The following is an 18854-nucleotide window of genomic DNA, read 5'->3' on the forward strand; positions in this document are numbered from 1 at the left end:
TACAGTCTTACCTTTTACTTTAGTGTTTGTAAACACATAAAGTCTGCCGCACTTTGTACTCTTTTTGAATTTTCCTAAAGCACAGGACAGTATGTCTTTATGATTTGTGGGCCACATGCGAAAAAGTAGGAAAGGAAGTTAATTGTCTGCCATCAGGATGCTACATAAAGTGTATAAAGTGGCTTTTATGAGTTTATATGCACTTAAATGCAAAGAGCTTATGATGTGCAGAACTGCAATCTTGATTAAATAGTTGGGACTTTGACTAAAATGGAAATAAAACATAATGTGATATTTTACTAGTCGTTTCTGACATACACGGTCGCTCCCATAAAGTTGTAATAAAATATATTTTTTTACCTCTTTCCATGAAATGATTGTGACAATATGATTTATTCTTAACAGATAAAGTATATGTCTTTTCAAAACTTTATTAATCAATCCCTTCCAAACATATCACAATGAAAATGAAAACAGAGGAACAGAGGAAAACAAAAATATTCCACCTTCATGGGCGATTGTGTAAATATACATTCTAAATTATGACTTCTGTTCTGTTTTTAGATCACATATTGTGTCCCAACTTTTTTTGAATCAGGGTTATATTAATTCTCACATTTCCTGGGTAGAGCCAAGCTTTACACTATGTTCAGCACTGAAGCAGGTAAAGTGTCAAAGGCTTTTGCCAGCACATTCTTCACATTTCAGCCAGCATCAGTCGGCGTGATAACTTCCCACCGGGGACAGAGGAACTGGATGGACCGGTCTTTTTTGTCTCCAGGACAACTGAGATTTAGGTGCGACAGACAGACGTGACAGAAACACTGCGACTGTAGCCAAGAGGGAGGAAAAAAAGCAGAGTGACTGGCTCTCTGGGCAGCATGAATAAGCTTAGAAACCCATTATTATGCAATTAAGAGGACTGAGCCAAAACTACTCCTATAAAGTTTCTCAACTAATTATAGACTAATCAAATAGATATTTACATGCAAATGTTCTTAATCTAAATTTAATATCTGTTTAATCCTCCTGTTATGTTTGTTTCTCGGGAACAGCAATAATGTTCATGGGTCAATTTGACTTGGGGCATGTCTAATTATCCAAAAGTGTCAGAAACTAAAAAATCCCCAAAACATTGTTAATATTTCATTAATAACTCCATTACTAACCATTTAAATCAATATTTACTGCAATGGTGTTCTTTACCTCTCACAGATCATGGTTCAATGAGGATAATTCACTCGTTTTCATAAAAAATGCATGTTAAAACTGTTTTTTATGTACACTGGAAAGACCTACCTATAAAATACAATGGTTTAACATGACATTGATTTTTAAAATTATTTTTATTTTACATTTTTACATTTTTTCTTTTAATAAAAAAATACTTTTAACTAATTAAAAAATTATTTTTTTTTAGATTTTTAAACTTTGAAATGGGTCACTTTGCCCCGCAACATAACAGGAGGGTTAAGGAAATGGATCAGTTGTCCTAATAAGATTTATTATTATTATTATTGTTATTATTATTATTATTATGCTAATGTGTTGAAATAATGTTTTTATTTTATTTTATCAGATCATCATATTTAGTGTGGAGAAAGGAGTTTTTAGGTACACTATTAAATATAATGTCTAATGTATAGAAGTATAAAGTAGCAGACAAGTAAACTCAAGTTTATACAATACTAGAGTAAATGTACTTAGTTACTGTCTGCCACTGTAAAACTATTGAACTCATCAGCTCCTAGGCCATGAAGAAACAGAGACCTGTGTTTATGTGAGCTGTACAGTGGGTGGATGCTGTCAGGGGTCGGCTCACTCTGGGCTTTACAGGACTCCTGATCCTCTTTAGCTTTTAACATGATCTTTACAGTTATCCTGCTTACGTAGGTCACATGTTCCACCGTCCTCAGGTTAATGATGCCACAGAGGTCAGACAATACCAATAAAAAATAAGTGTTGACACCGATTTATGATAAAGATCTAAAAAGGGGATTTAGAGCAACAAATTAATATTTCAACCATAATTAAGAGATAATTGAGCAAACACACAGACAGAAAAATAGCACGGCACTCATTTATATTAAGGCTAATGACAAATAGAATATTTCTGAGTAAATGTTGTTAAAAGGTGGATCATGCTTTTACTGTTATACCTCAAACACTGTACGTATACCTTCACTGTCAGGTTATTTAAATCTGCACCACATTTTAAACCACTTATAGGCTTGTGTTTTGTAACAAATAGTATAATGGGCTCATGTTTTTATTTATCTATTTATTTTTTCCATTTCTTTCATTTTCATGTTTCACTATATTCCCAAATGTCTTGGTGCATTTCATGGCATTTTATGTGCACCTGATGTGATTGAAGTTGCTTTCAAGTATGAATAATGCACTATGAAAAATACTCACAAGTAGAAGTCCTTAGTCCGCATAAATTTGTACTTAACACCCATAAGTATGATCAACAAAATGCACGTAAAGTATCACAGTGAAAGTGCTCATGCAGACTGGGCTCTGTCAGTGTTCTATTAGGATATTATGATATAGATGATGTATGATTATTATTATTATTTTATTATTGATGCACTACATGTGAGCAGTGATTTAATGTTGTAGCTGGTTGAAGTGGAGTTCATTTTAATCGCTTTTTATACCTTTAATATAATAATACATAATTTGTTTATAAATCTTGGTCATTTAACTGCAGCTTTAAGTTAAAAAACAAGAACAATATTTGCCTCTGAAACTTGGTGGAGTATAGGTAAAAAAGAGGATAAGATGAAAGTACTCAAATACAAGCACATTACCAGTACACTTAATTGTACTTAATACACTTAATTTAGCTACTTTCCATATGGATCACCACATTCTGGCTTTGAAAGGTGCTATAGAAATAAAGAATAATAAAATCTACTTACTCATTATCCCAATTATTGTTTTATTACACCTTTATAACCACGATAGCAGAATAATTTTTTACTTCCTGTTAAAACACTGACCCCCTTGGTCACCCTACAAAATAAAAGCCTGTCTGTCATTTCATCAAGGTGTTAAAACTGAATTCCTGAACATTTATGGTGGGTATTAAGCAAATAGGCCTAATGATTCTACTAAGTGACACACAGTCAGCCTACAGCGGTGTTTTGAGGTGCAGATGAGCAGCTCATCCAGTGCGCAGATGACTCTTGTGCTGGAATGTGTGTGAAAAGGAGAGCCGAGGCCTCACCTGTTGGGAGTGTATAAAAACAGGGAGGCACAGTGAAAGGGGAGTGGGCGGGGCTAGCTCCATTTTCTCTGACTGTCCCAAAAGTTTGAACCAAATCACTGGAGTCAGGTTTAACAGGTGCGCGGCGGTGCACCTGTCAAGACAAAAGTTCACCTGCGCTTTACCTCGGATTTACCTACTCATTCAAAATGCGTCAATAATCGCGTCCGAACCGACCATTCATCATCTACACATTAAAAACGAAAAATCAATAATCATGAAGAGGGGGGCGTTGCACTTTCTGGGAAAGAAGAACCATTCTCTTTTCGACACCAATATCAAAATCAAGGACATGGGTGAGTAATTTGTTTTCAGTATCCAGCTGCTTTTATTGAAGAACATAGTCACTTTAACGCTTTACTAAAGACAACACGACCTTTGTACTGTGTGTTGACATGGAAAGTGTTAAAGCCACGAAGCCTCCATGTATAGACTTCATACCTGTTGATCCTGAAGCAGAGGTCTGATTATTTTTAATGACACGTCCTGGTGAACAGGTAGCAGCAGGTGCAATCAAGGAATGAAAAACCTGTTCTCAAATGTTAAATTCCCTTCTTGTTAAATCTGGGTGACCTTGCATATCTGACTGCTGACCTGTCCTCTGTCCTCCAACAATTGTTTGTGTGATTCAGTGTTGCCTGAACAATGCTTTGAGGAAATAATGGATGTGTAGATTTATGTAGAAACTCCAGCCAAGTGGGAAAATCGATGTAACTGAATATCTCCGAGATGTAATACTCTGTAATTGGAGTTATGTTTAACACAGCTGCTTTCAGTGTGTTTGTTCTACTATTTTTTCCTGGGTGTATTTTATGTCAATATGGTTGAGCTATAATCTTATGTAGACAACAAAATGATATCTAGCAGTGATTGTGGTTCCACCGGGTCACTGTATGTGAAATATTCTGAAGATGCCAATACATATACACATAATTGGAACTTTTATTAGTACAGTAAGAACAGACAATGACACCATATATACAAACTATAATAACTGGGAAAACTCCATTTGCTGAGGAAGACCATGACAGGCAGGTGAAATCTTTAGAAAAAGACAGCAAGTGGACCTTGAGTTAAGTTTCTTTTCTCCTCAAGTGACAAAAAACACATGTGAAATATACAGGGGCCCCTAAGGGGACATGGAGTAAAATATAGATGGGTGAAAAACACAAAGATAAATACTTGTGCATTCTCATCAAACTTTTTTTTAATGTTCAGGGAGTAAATGTATGTTCGGATCAGTTCTACAGCGTGTAAACCAGCATGATTTCAACAATGGATCACACACACCGTGGGAGAGGTTCATAGAATGTTGTTTTGAGATTGGCCTCAAATATTGAGATGACATGATTTTTATCTATTTGAGAGACATCTGAAGAGACACTAGTTGCACAGGGTCCTTTTACCTGGCAGCTTGTTTTGCTACTACAGATTAAACCACAGCCACTTCCATATGACAAAAAGGTTGATGTCTGCGTGAAAACGTGAAATATGGCAGCCACATAAGCTTGGAAAAAAATCAATATGGGGCACTGAAATCTACAGTGTATCAGACCATAAATTAGAGAAGAATTAGCTTGCTAGTACGTCCTGCGATCTCTCTGCCTCACAGAGACGACATTGTCAGGAGAGTGAATGACTCTGGAGACGGACCTTCAGTTAGTGGCTGGGGCAACTTGAACTCAGCCAGTGCAAATCCCAGTGAAGGCAGCTGCTTGTCAGTGCTGGATCCAACTTGCCTGCAGCAGAAACTTTGCTGATGATCTTTCTTTGTCTCTTACGCATGTGAAACCCACGTCTACTGAGGCCAATCTGAAACTAAAATTCTACGAACCTCTCCCATGGGTGTGTGTGTGTTACATTGTTGTGGTTGTTTCCACGGTGCTGAACTGACCCGGAAATACACAGACTTCCCTGTATAAATGATGACCATGTATTCATTGAATTGTATTGACAACTTAAAAGGAATGCTGTGTTATTCTCTAATTTCCAGATCAGTTTACAGATAAAGTGCCCAGCTCTAAGTGGCATTAGTTCCATTTGATTGGAAAAGCAGGAAACGAGAGGGATTGCTATGCAAAGCTGCAACATGAGAGAATATTTGTCTATTTAAATCACGCAGGTGCGCAATAGGGAAACTAAATATTTGGTTGGACAGGTTTAACACCAGAAGCAATTCTTTCTGTAGGTCATTACGGAGTGGGTCCCACAGTTGTATTTCTTCTGGAGTGACAGCATCATATTCTTGGTCTAAAGGGCATGAACTTCACAGGGACAACATGATGGTTATACTTACTACAGAAAAAACACTTAGTGTTTCAAGCTGTTTATAGTGTGAAGCTCCTCAGTGAAAGGTGTTCCTGCAGCCGGCTGACAGAGCATGCAGACTAAGTGCCTCGAAGTGACAAGTTTCTTTCATCAGTCACTTGGATGAAGAAGATGACTGACGGTGGAATGAGCAGGGAAGGAATGTGTGACTTGCAAATGTCTTTTCTCCAGCCAACCCAAGTGACCTCTGATATAATCAGTTGGTTTAGCAGAAAGGTTTCTCATTTTTTTCTCCCATCTACAGTTGGCTGCAGATACGTTTAGTGACTGGCTCTTTGTCTCAGTGCTCTTTCAACTCACATCTTGTGGCCTGTTGGTTTAAACTAAACAGGAATGTGAGACAAAGACCAACAGAACATTTTTTGGCTATTTCTACAAAACAGTGATATGTAAAATTTCTCTTTACCACTCTACTTTTAAATGCAGTATCATAAGGGTTAGGGTTAGTGCTTTCACTTCAACACATCGGTGCAATAAAACAAAGATCACAGTCATCTGTTCTGTAAAAAAACAGAATTACATTTATGGCACACAGAGTCACACAGTAGCTCATTAGATTGAGTGACAACTACTTAGAGGCCGCTTTGGTGCAAACAGGATCTCATTACCTGCACAATGACCAGAATGTACTAATCTTCCTTTAGAGGAGAACAATAGACAGGTGGACACAGCAGTTTCAGATGAGGAAAAAGGCTCAAGGAGATTAAGCATTTGAGACACAAATGGACTTTTGGAGAGAAAAAAATGTATAATGTCAGTGGTGATGTGAATTTATTGTTCTTTAAATAAAAAACTATCTGTCCATGTCTTCCACCAACTATGTTTGAGCTTTGAGCAGAAATTTAATGGTTTGAATCAAAACCTTTAGCTCATAAATGACTACCAGAGGATGCAAATCTTGAAAAATCATGCTTTTTATTTCCTCAGAAAATGTCGACGTGCCAGTGCTACAGTCACCAACAATCCTCGAGTCAGGAACTGCCAGTGTGCGGGCCAGACCCACCGTCAAGCATCACACTGTGAGTATCTCAGTTCAGCTTCATGGTGCATACTACTGTACTGTATTAAACACTCCAACACTGGAATAACAACAGATATGCATCGGAGCAGACCCCACCCAGTCGTTTACCTGCTGCTGAGGGATTACTTCATCTAGTATCTGCAGAGCAGCACAGATATAAATTAACTGATAACAGTTTAGTGTTTGACTGCGTTTGAATCTGGGTCATCTTAAACAAGCACATGGCCAGGACATGTTTCCAGGTGTTTGTTATCAGTCATTTGTAATCTTGACAGGTGAGCACTGGTGTCGGTTTGGTGAAAGCCACTTTCCCTTAATAACTATAATATATCCTCATGTGAAAGTGGCAACACTGACATTTTCCTTTGGCTGTTAAAGACGGCACTTCTCACATGTATATGTCCAAAATAAATAAGTTATCACCAATCAGATGCATTATACATATTGTAAAACAGTAGTTAAATCTGCAAATTAATTTTCAAAATAGTAAGTCACAAACAGTGCAATGCCATAAGCATTTATAGTATTCAGATGAACTTTAAAACTGGAAACTTCAATTACTGCAAAAAAATGCTAATATAAAAAGTCATTAAGTTGTGCATTAATGAGAAAATGAAATGAGCTCTTTAGCTTTTGATAATCACAGAACAGTTTGATGACAATGACTTATCACTGTTTATCTCAAGTGTAGATATCCCAATATTCTGGTCTATTTTTAAGTGACTTTGCCTCATCTCTTAGCACAACATTAGCAGTCTGTATGACTGTCAGGCCTCTTATTTTCATGGTGCAGATATAAATAAAGAGCTCATCTCCGCTTTGGCTCACACACCTCAGTGTTTGGGAGTGTTCTGTGAATGGCATGTGTTGGACGAGGCACACCCAGCTGCACAAGGGCAGGACAGCTGAGAGTGCTGCGACAGATGAAAGTGAGTCACAGCGAAGGGAACAAACAGACGAAATCAAACTGGATCATACGCCATCCTTACTGACACGCCCTCGGCCTGTGGTACAGTGTTCATACCTTTCTAAGTAAATGTCCTGTGATTATTGCCTAAGGGATTAAGTCATTCAAGGCGTGATATCAGGAACAAGTCCAATTTATTTTTCTCCCAAACACAAGTATTTAAATGGCTGAAAATCAGTATTCTGGCAACTTTTAGATCCTGATTCATTAACAGCCTAATGAATAGGTTTCTGAAATGAAACTGGTGTGAGCTTGCCGCTTTATTGCATTAACAGGTTACTCAAACAGCCTAAAGCACAATAATGTCAAGAGGTTCATCAGAAAAAATGTGTTTTGTGTTGCCCAGTGTTCTTTTTGCCCTTCGAAGGGCATTTGCCCCGTTAAGTCTTGTGGACTTGTATTGTGTCAACACAGTCTGTGTTTATTTTGGTGGCGTTCCGGCCGTGAAGAGGAAATCTGCCTCACACTCGCTCACAAACACGCAGGTATCTAAGTGACAGCCTGCAATTTTCTCAGCCAGGCCCACGTTAACATTAGGACAATGTGATGAGTAATAGGTGTATCCTATGAATCACTGAGCGCTCCTCATGAGTAAGGTATGTAACAGTGTGGCGTACAAAAATGATCCTTTAGAAACCTCACGGCAAACCTAAGAAAAGCCTAAAAAATGCACATTTTGGAAACAGACATTACAAATTCATACATTTTCTTTTACAGCTGACAGTTCAATGATATTCACTTGTGTGCTTTTTTTCCCCTTTCAGATTTGACTTTAAATGAATCCAAAATAAGGCCATACAGTAGTTAACCCATAAAACTAAGATCTACAAGCTAGTAAAAATAATTTGGCAACAACTTTTGTTCTTCCAACAACATAACAAGTATTAGACATGCAAATCTCTCTTCACGTTCCAGTGAAGTCTTCAATAGCGAAGAACTGGTTTGTTCACTCCAGGGGTGATTACTTTCCGGAAAAGAAAAACCCTTTTCAGCACCTTAAACGGGATGCGGTTCTTGAACTATGCTTTGTTTGATGGTTTTTTCCCTCCTCACAGTCCACATCTGACAGTTTTCAAGGGTTTGCTGTCCCGACACCCAAAGTCCCCCTCCTCCCTCCTGTCAACGGTCCAAAGATCAACGGTTCAGGTGAGCATCTACCTTACTCAAATATGTACTTAAAGTCTATCATGAAAAAATGCTAGAATTTCATTATTTACAAACTGAAGGGCACAGATCATTTGTGGCGCCTTTACTCGGACTCAGTTGATGGATCACAGCGATCAGAATGTCTCCGTTAAGGGTTGAACATGCAGGGCAGGTAAATGTTTGTCCAGGCTGTTGCTCAATAATCCTGAATGTGTCCAAACTGCTTTACAAGATGGCAAGCATGTTTACAGAGCGGGAGTGTTTGCATTTTTATAAAGAAGTGGATATCATTCATTAAATTTTGGCTGAGAGAAATTCTAAAAGGGACTATATCCTATGTTCATTACCTGAATATAAACTCGTTAAACTATTTTCAGAGTTGAATGTTGTTGAATTACTTCTAATTTTAAGATATCTTCTAAGTGAATTGTTGATGTGGAATGGAAGCACCCAATTATATACAGAATCAATCCAGGAATTTTACTGTATTTGTACTGTAATTTACATGCTCCTGCATACTTCTACAGTAAAACTTGTAAGTGGTTTTGCTCCACAGTGTACAGCTTTTCTTAATTATTCTCCATCTTCTTTTCTTTTTTTCCCCATAGTTGGTGGACATCACTTGTCCAATGGATCAGTTACATCCATCCCTGACCTAGAGGAGGGGGAAATATTTGTTCCTCCTCCTCCCTCTACAGCACCTCCACCCCCTCCGAGTTTTATTCCTCCACCTGACTTCATGGGTGACCTCAACAGTCTTCAGTCTCCTTCACTGACACCCTTCATGGATCACGAGGAAGACTTTACCTACATGAAACCGCCACCAATGGCTCCACCAAAGCCTCCGTCTACCTGCTCGAGTGGCTCTGTACCCATTTCTAGTCCATCCCCTGCCAAATTACCAGAGCGTCCAGCCTTTGCCCCACCACAGCCGCCTTCAGAGAGGCAACACAAGGCTCAAAAGAAACCACCTCCAAAACCCATAAGACTGTCCTCTATATCAATCAATGACTCCCCACCACAGACTCCTGCCCCACCTCCCCCTGCACAGACGCCCACACTGTCCACTTTCAATCCCCAACACACAGCAAAGATTTACAATGTTCCTCAGACTTCAATTCTCAGTGGGTATGAGGAGCACGACACAAGGCCCAAGCAGAGGTTACTCCTGCAAGATTCTGCCTCTGGTGACTCTGCTCCAGTGCTTGTCCAAGTGGATGGGAAAACCCCAAAAGTGGCTACACCACCTAAACCAGTGGATGGGAAAACCCCAAAAGTGGCTACACCATCTAAACCAGTTCTCAAAGATGTACATGAGCTGAAGGAGAACTTACAAATCCAACCCTCTCAATCACCCCTGCCCGAGCCAAACAAGGAGGCTAAAACAACAATCATTTCAGCACAGCCTGAATTAAACAAACCCCCCCTGACTCAACATCAGAAATCACCACACCTTCAAACACGTAACAGTACTCAGGTGAATTCAGAGCCCATCAAGGACAAACTTGAAGGATCTCCAAGTCAAGGTCGCAAATTCAGTCCACTAATAGATCGTAAACTGCGCAACCTGAAGAATAGTGAAACCAACGGGGCACGAGATGGACCTGCTGCTTCCCCGCTGGCTCTTTTAATGGCAGCTAAAGAAAGAGACAAACACAGATCAAATCATTCCCTGTCCCGGGAAAACAGTGCAAAGGGAAATGAGCAGCCAAGCGCAAGCATTCACCCAAGTGACTCGAGTCCCAATTCCTTTGTTGTCACCCCAAGGTCCAGCTCGTCCTCTTCTCTAACATCGCTAGAAAGAATACAGGGAGTCAGTCCAGCGGTACAAACGCAAACAATTCAGACTCCAGAAAAGGATACCAAGCTGTCCACCAGTTCAGTCCTCAGTAGGATGGTTGCATCCACAAAAGCGACCAACTTGGCTGAACAGAAACACAATGCAGTGCAAATCCCCTCAAAGCCTCAACCCACACAGCCTGAGGAGTTAAATATACCATTTCTGCCTCCACCGCCAGAGTTTGGTGATTTTGACGAGTTTATGGAGCCTCCTCCTTCCATGCCGCCACCTGACCCTCCCATGAAAAAGGCGCCAACGCCAATGGTGGTCCCTCCCCCTCCAACTATGGCCCCTCTCCCTCCAACTGTGGTCCCTCCCCCTCCAACTACGGCCCCTCCCCCTCCAATTGTGGTCCCTCCCCCTCCAACTACGGCCCCTCCCCCTCCAGCTGTGGTCCCTCCCCCTCCAACTGCAGCCCCTCTCCCTCCATCTCATATTCCACCTCCTCCTCCAAAACCCCAACCCCCAGCAGCTCCAAAACTCCCCCCTCCTGACATTGATGTCAAACCAAAGCTGCAACCCCAGACAAAACCAAAGCCTGCTCCTCCTCAGCTACCACCCAATCTTTCACCTAGCCAGGCCACACTCCTGAGCATCTTACAGAAGAAGATGCTGGAAATGGACCACAAAATGGCTCCAGCAAAGGAGGCAGAGTCCAGTTCTGATGACTGGGGTGTCTCTTTGCCCGAGGAAGACTATAAGGTCCCTGCTTCCCCCAGAGCCTCACCACAGAGCAAGAGTTACCCTGTGGTCAACAAAGCAGCAACCCTGAACATGAACGAGCTGGAGGGTAAAGTGGCCAAAAAATATAAGGAGTCCACTTCGGTGAAAGTTCCCACCAGGTAAGACTTCCAGTGCTCAAGTACGACACATTCACCTTTGAGATAATATGTCAGGTGTTTATGAATGCTCTATAATCATGATTGTGTTCTTCTTTTCAGCAATGGAACGCAGTCAAAGCATCAGTACGGTATGACCTTCACGGTTCGGCCTGGAACCAAACAGCCTATAACTCTTGTTAGAAAAGGGGAGCCTTAATGAGGACGTGTTAATGGCATTGGTGTTCTTCTGTTTAGCACACATTTCATGTGATTGGATAATGTGATTTTGCATCAGAAGGAATTTGTACAAATTGGTGAAAAAGCACTTTGAACAAATGTAAACAAGTATGTTAATAGTGTCTCATAACATAACTGGTCTGCCGAGTTCTGAATAAATGTATTTCTCAATCTTTGGAGAACACACCATCACTGTTAAATAGTATTTTCTGTTTTTGTATTTTACTTTTGAAGTGTCAGTTTGGTGGACCATTTTTAATTTTTTCGGCTGCTGCTGTTTATTCAGTGTAGAGATATATGTTGCCTTTTTAACCTGAGTTTTAATCAGTCTCAGTGCTGCACGGTTAATAGTCATAAGCTAATTAAATTTATGAGATGCTTTACACTTAAGTTATTCATAGCTGTGAAGTTACACCCACAAATTCATGAGAAAAGTCTTAATGGTAAAATACAATAGTAACATAGAGTGCAATTTATTGTGGTTCATGCTGTGTTTTCATGTCACAGCACTGAAATGTTGTTTCACTGTTACATGTAAATTATGTACGTCCACTGGAACAAAGCCAGCAGTTAATTCAGACAAGTGTGTTTATCTTTCAGTAGGATTGTTTCTCATATTTATTAATCCAGGAAAGGTTTTGCCATCTGTAAAATAGCTATTTTACTGCAGTAAAATCTGTGTCAATGTATCTACACTCAGTTTGAATGAGAAGAACTTGGATACTGTAAGATGTTGTTTTATATCTATAGTTGTATAATCAAAATATTTAAAATATTGGTTAGAAAGTCTGTAAGCAGAGTTGTTCAAATACATTAAATGTTGTGCAACAACAAACTGAAAAATAAATTCCAGCAATTGCATGTTGTAATAAATGTCCTTGGTGTTTTTTCCTGAGTGCAGTTTTTTTTTTTTTTTTAATCATTTTCTCAGTCAAAACGTTATGAATGCCATTTAAGTTGATATTTAATAAGTAAAAAAACAATATGGTTATTAAATTAGCAAATATAGCTATAGCTTAATGTATAAATAGGGCAACCCCCCCCCCCCCCCCCACCAACAAATATGCAGTTTATTTTGCGTATTTATTTATTTATTTGGCATTCCAAATAATTCCAAAACATAACCTCCTTGGCGAAGACAATAATGGTATTTGTAAATAATGCTAACGTTTACGTCAGACCACAGGTTAGCACTGACACCATACCTGCCACTGACTGTGAAAATCACACATTTAATCTTGTTACCTTCTGAGCCAACCACCCACACACATGAACACACAACACACTACACTGCTGACCCTGCAGAGGGGAGATAGGATCTGCTGTTTTATCAGTATATATATATTTCATATATATATATGAAATGTACTTATTGCAAAGCACTTGGTTCTGTATTTCTGGTATGAAAGTTGCTTTTTTAAAACTGTTTACTTGCTTTTTACTGCATTTTTAATAGTTTTACGTAATTATTTATATCTTGCATTTAAAAAAATGCCTCGTTATTGCACTTGTCCCGTTGCTGCTTTAACACTGTAAATTTCCCCACTGTGGGACTAATAAAGGATCATCTTGTCTCATACAAATACAGATTTATTATTACTTCTATTTGTTATCATATGCGCAATAATATTATATTATCCTGGTGTAAGTGCAATAGTAATTTTATCATGTGCAATATAACCGTTTATGCAACATCTTTCCATTTGCCATTGTTACAAGTTTTTATGACACGTGTTGTTCGGTCGATGGTTGTTTTTACTGTTGTTATCGTTCCTTTGTACCACTGAGAGGAGTTGCACTTAAGTTTCATTTTTCAGCTGTTCAATGACAATAAGAGCTTGAATTGAACTGAATTGAAAATCATAGATTCCAGGAAACACAAAGAAAGCTTTTGCTATCACAACATTAAGTTACCTTTAATGTAAAATACAAATGGGTTGCCTCAAATGTAATTACACATGAAAATGCTATACAGTGCGACCTAAGTAGATACAGAGTGGCCTTATTGGTAGAGTAGCTCAGTCATGCACCGAGGCCAGAACGGGAAGAGCAAAAGTCTGAATATTCTGCACATATCTGGAAATGACAATTACACAATTTAATCCATATTCCCATATTTCTTGACCGACGTATTAAGGGGGAGGTTAACTTAAAACGTGCCCTTTCCAAGGTGTGTGAGCATCTGTTTGGTCTATGAGGAGGAGTTGGGAGCCTCAGCAGTCGGATCCACCGTGTGGTGAAGAACAAAGTGATCCCAGCCTACCGTTGTGAGAGTGTTGGAGCCGCCGTGGAGCCAGCACACTCCTCTGACATAGTCCTGGTGTCGCCGATCTCGAAGTCTGCAGAAAAAGTAAATATGATTAGTATTTTTAAATGGGACAAGGTGTTGACCAGGTGTTTCAGTATGCAATGAAAGGACTTACATTTCACCCAGATCAGAGTTCAGAACAGCAAGGGAGCAATCATCACTTATGGAGGCTAGCAAGGAGGCACTGTAAGGGGAAAAAAGTGTTAAAATACTGTAGAGGATCAATTAAAGAACTAATGATGGTTTTCTAGAATGAATGTTTACCTGTGTGTAGAGAAGGCGAGTGCATTAACTCTGCGACTGTGAACTTCCTCAACCCGGGCCGGCTCTGTTCCCAGGAAATCCTTCACAGTCACTCTGCCCAGCTCGTCACCTGAGGCACAATAAGCATGATCAGGGAAACAAGGGGGTGCCGATTTAACGTCTCTGTCACTTAATAACCTGCTGCTGGGTCTTACCGAAAGCAAAGGTGCTTCTGTGGTGGGGGTGCCAGGCGACAGTGGTAGGGAAGCAGCTGGGGGAATCTACATCTGAGACAAACACACAAGGGCAGTCATAAAACATACATGAAAAAAAAGGTGCTATGGCATTTAGTTACAGAGAAAGACTATTGGATTGGGGAAGCAGCAGTCACAAAATCGAGGCTTGTTAACCCATTGAAGCCTGGAAAGCGGATACGTCGTTTTGTAGCATTTGTATAAGCTCTCAAATACTTTTTGAATTTCATTTCTATCTGCTACAGAGGCTGAAAAATCTATTATTTAGTAGAAGCGTTGACACTTCTGTTGAATTTACAGATAAACTTCAGATTTTAGGGGGTTATTTTAAAGTCGCCCAGAGGTTTTACAGGCGTTTCAGGCGTTAATGGGTTAAAGCAGTCAAGCAAACTGGTTAGATAATTATCTACTCTCTATACTAATTTCTATTATATAGTAAAGCTATTTGCCAGTGCTGTCAACAAACTGGCAAAATGTCTGAACCTGCTCACCTATTCTTGAGGCTGGTTTGTTTGGCTTCCTCCTGTCCCACATCAGCACACGGCCATCCTGAGGGACAGACGATAACAACAAGTGTTAGAATTTCTATCTGCAGCTTTTACAGATGATCCATCTTTCTTTGTGTTAAAAAAAAAACAATATAAAAAACCTTTTTAAAATGCACATGTATGCAGTGTGATGACCTAACATCTAGTTCCAGCAGTACATTGCATTTTCAACAACTCATGCAAGTAATTAGTCTGGATCTTACTTGACCACAGGAGATGAAGAGAGACTCGTCTGTAGGACTGCAGGCAACACAGCTGACTGGCTGTGTGTGTGCTGGAGTAAGAAGAAAGTTAATAGACCACTTCAGTTATGGTTTTTACCATCTTTCTGAATGAGCATTTTCTTTTTTTACTGCAGACATGCAAGAACCACATTCTTTCAATTTATTTTGAAAATCCATTAAAGTTGAATTGCATATAGGTTAAAACAATATATAAACAGTTCTTATTAATAATATCGAAATATTCTGAGTTACTTACCATTGTAGGTCATGACAGCTGTCTCCTGACTGAGATCCCAGACTTTAATTCTGTAGTGAAGAAGGGAAAAATGCATTGTGATGAAAAGAGTGACCACCAAAATCAAAATATCAAATTTTGACACAAACAATCAACAAATCTGTTGTGAATAGTGTGTTTTACAGTGTAAAAATATGTTCTAACCTGCAGTCCATGCTGCCAGTGACGGCGCTGCTCGCTCCAGTAACTGGGCTCACTGAGGTGACAATGTGGTCGTGCTCATGTTTGGTGAAGCGATTCACCAGCAGCCGCTCATCCTCTGCCAGTTCCCAAAGCTCCAAGGCACCTGCACAGGACCCAGTCAGACAAAACCTGTTTAACATCCTTGAGAACAGTGTTTAAATCATAATTGTATTGAATCTGCTTTTCACCTGAGTCTGACGCAACAACAACAGCCTTTTCCGATACCCATTTAACATCTGTGACTCCAGTCTCAGTCTGCACGCCAGCTTTGCACTGCTCCTCATTGGGGGCCTGCTCAGGGTCACTGTAGATCCAAACAGATCCCTGCCAGCTCCTGCCAGTGAGGCTGGAGGCACCGAGCAGCAGAGTACCATCTGTGAAGAGAGCCAAGAAGGGGGGAAATTAAAAACACCTACATATTCATGCTGCCCTCGAAAGATAACTACACTGAAATGTGAAGAAAGACTTCAATTCGGCTATCATCTAAACCACAGAGTAGCCTAGTAACGTGCTGCCCACTGCTCCTTGCATGGTGTGTTCACCTGTGTGTAAAAAAAGGATGGGTTAAATGCAGAGGTTGAATTTCCCCATTGTGGGATTAATAAAGTAATCTTCTTCTTCTTCTTAATGCTGCAAAATGCACATGTATTTAATTAATAACCTTACACCTACAAGAAACTAAAGGACCTAGCAAGGCTGCTGAGCATGTGCAACACTTGTATAAACACAATGCTATCTAACACCAAATTACCAGATGACCCTTGCACATTTGTAAATAGACTCAGACTGATAATAACAGAGCAGCGGCACCACGTGTTTACCTGTGTAACCTTCAGCTAGCTCGCCTTGTTACCCACCTGCTCTGTATTGCGCCGAGCACAGATGCTTCTCCATGCACGCTGGAGCATTGGGGGGTATGTTCCACCGCTTTTCTTTAATCATGCTGGTATCCACTGCACTTTTCATTCAGACAACGCACTCTTTCAATAGCTACTGCTGTAATGTCCCAAACAATAAGGAGTGAACTGCAACACATGGGACCGATGAACAAACACTTCCTGAACCGGGTTTCTTCTTCTTCGTTGGTGGTGCGTCTTCTTTTCGCGGCAGTTGGTGTCCTTGGTCGCGCATTACTGACATCTCGTGGAAGAACCGAGACCATTTAATTGTTTAGAGCTTTTCTCTTTAACCATCTCAGAACATTTTAATACAAATAAAATTCATTTAGAAAATTCAGCATTTACATTTAAATTTGGTAAAGTTTAAATATCATTACAAAAACCGTGCTGGCACAAACTACAGGTGTACTGGATGAAATCTATAAAATGTTTTTCTGTTTTGTTGCTGTATGTAATTGATAATTTTTCATTTTCTATGTAAAGATAGAGGGATAAATACATTTTCACAAATCACCATTGACAATCTAAGATTAATTAATGGCATTAAGAGAGTTTCATAATTTTTAAATTGCCATATTTTGAAGGAGTGATCAGACACATTCTTTTTTCAATCTGAGGCTCATTATAGCTAATTATTTTATTAAATATGATTACATAATTACATATCAAATGACAAGGTTTGTTAACTCAGACAGCATCAACTTTGTTTCAGTTTTTCTAACTCGACCACATGCATGAATATTACCCAATAGTACTTTATACTATTTACTGTTATACAGTTTCAATGAACATTATATTTCATGATTTAAAAGACGCTACAGTTTATTCTTCTTTTGTGTGTTTACTTTTCATTGATAGGTACAATTGGTCATATCTCAAAAATGTGGTATAGCCTGCCCGAGAGGAGTGGCAATCATGAGTCCTCTTTAAGGGTGTGCAGGAGAGATTGAAAGGAAAACTTCTCCAGTTCTTTGTAAACACTTTGTGGAGGTGAATATCTCCTACAGTGAGTGGCTCCTACCTGTTTCCTTCTAAAAAATCAAATTACCTTCTTCTGTCTTGCCCATTGTCACTAATATTTTACTGCAGCTGTCATCCTTATTATCCTAATTATATGCCAGTAGGGAGTTGCTGAAGACATTTTAAAGCCTTTAATCTTTTTCTATGTCCCCGTTTCCTTTTCCCTTTAGTAATTCACTCTTCTATAAACCAACAAAGCAAATGGCTATTAGTTTCAAGCGCAGACATGGCCACCCTGTAACAATAGCTGGCAAATAATTGGAGGCCTTTGTGTGGTGTTTTTAAACTTGAGTAGACTTGTACCCAGTAGGCTCAATATAAGTGTGGCTTAATGTCAATGTCAGTCAATGTAAAGGAAAAGCCAAGCGGGAAAACAATGAATCAACTATGTACATAGTGATAGATGACACATTAAAACAGGATTGTTGTCGGTGCACATCACATAATAAGTAACATCAACTATAAAAATAAGAAACCAAAGTATCAGTAAGTGATTCCTTACTTACTCTAAAAATACTGAGGAATTCGAGGGATAATTGAAATGAAATTTCATGTAACAAACAGTCACATCACACACAGAAACAAGCTGGGAAGGAAGGTGTGCCAGTGTGCATATATGCACAATATGTTTTTATTTAAACCAGGATTCGTGTCTGTAAAAATGACTACTTGTCGCAGCTGATGTAGTCAAATGTGGGTTAGGGAGGATTGAAGTGGTTCTTTTCAGACAGAGGTTTAATGGCGAAGTGTAAAGTTGAATTCAACTAACAGGAAGTGTGTTTGCGCTCATTGCACTAATACACGTTTGGCTTTTTAAAATTGTGCCATGGTTTCTACATACCTAAGTGGTCACCTTTATGCGACCTGACTATCAAACAAATACAAATACAAATACAATGTGCAATACAAAGTATTGCACATTGCCAACACATCGCAATGTGCAATACTTTGTGCAATAAATTGTCCTTCAACGTGCAATATATTCATGAACACTGCATAGCATCATATCTGCTTCTGGCAAATTGAATTGAAGACTGTGCACCTTACCTCCCTTTCTTGCCTATGTTAAATTATATCGTATATATTTTTCTTTACATTTACCTGCCTATGTATGTTTATGTTTATATTGCATATTTGTATATATATTTTATATATTGTCGCACTGCTTTTTGGAGGCAGCTCTCAAATCTCATTGTACATGTGTATAGTGACAATAAAGGCGTTCTATTCTATATACGATTTTATT

At 39.2% G+C, this 18854-nt stretch overlaps 2 protein-coding genes across 2 annotated transcripts; one reads left to right on the plus strand and one right to left on the minus strand.

The window, feature by feature from the left end:
* The first annotated feature begins 3324 nt into the window (after positions 1-3324).
* LOC131962335 (uncharacterized) lies at positions 3325-12533 on the plus strand. Its single transcript, XM_059327329.1, has 5 exons — positions 3325-3570; positions 6530-6621; positions 8646-8736; positions 9345-11418; positions 11518-12533. Exons 1-5 carry the CDS (start codon positions 3492-3494, stop codon positions 11612-11614), a joined length of 2433 nt encoding a protein of 810 aa, XP_059183312.1. The 5' UTR covers positions 3325-3491; the 3' UTR covers positions 11615-12533.
* A 990-nt stretch (positions 12534-13523) lies between these two features.
* Positions 13524-16770, minus strand: wdr77 (WD repeat domain 77). Its single transcript, XM_059329477.1, has 10 exons — positions 16547-16770; positions 15878-16063; positions 15651-15792; positions 15468-15517; positions 15191-15261; positions 14931-14988; positions 14401-14472; positions 14207-14315; positions 14058-14126; positions 13524-13973 (listed from the first exon to the last, which is right to left on the minus strand). The coding sequence occupies exons 1-10, from the start codon at positions 16653-16655 to the stop codon at positions 13826-13828; spliced, it is 1014 nt and encodes a 337-aa protein (XP_059185460.1). The 5' UTR covers positions 16656-16770; the 3' UTR covers positions 13524-13825.
* Between the last annotated feature and the right edge of the window lie 2084 nt (positions 16771-18854).

The sequence above is a fragment of the Centropristis striata genome, chromosome 3, assembly GCF_030273125.1.
Source record: "Centropristis striata isolate RG_2023a ecotype Rhode Island chromosome 3, C.striata_1.0, whole genome shotgun sequence".
Classification (NCBI taxonomy): domain Eukaryota; kingdom Metazoa; phylum Chordata; class Actinopteri; order Perciformes; family Serranidae; genus Centropristis; species Centropristis striata.

Excerpts from the sequence above, each read along its gene's own strand:
- LOC131962335 (XM_059327329.1), top strand. The coding sequence starts at position 3,492 with ATGAAGAGGGGGGCGTTGCACTTTCTGGGAAAGAAGAACCATTCTCTT. Across the intron at positions 8,737-9,344 it reads TCCAAAGATCAACGGTTCAG|TTGGTGGACATCACTTGTCC; the intron begins GTGAGCATCTAC and ends TTTTCCCCATAG. Across the intron at positions 11,419-11,517 it reads TCGGTGAAAGTTCCCACCAG|CAATGGAACGCAGTCAAAGC; the intron begins GTAAGACTTCCA and ends TCTTCTTTTCAG.
- wdr77 (XM_059329477.1), bottom strand. The coding sequence starts at position 16,655 with ATGAAAAGTGCAGTGGATACCAGCATGATTAAAGAAAAGCGGTGGAAC. Across the intron at positions 15,793-15,877 it reads TGTTGTTGCGTCAGACTCAG|GTGCCTTGGAGCTTTGGGAA; the intron begins GTGAAAAGCAGA and ends GGTCCTGTGCAG. Across the intron at positions 15,262-15,467 it reads AGCTGTCATGACCTACAATG|CACACACACAGCCAGTCAGC; the intron begins GTAAGTAACTCA and ends TTCTTACTCCAG.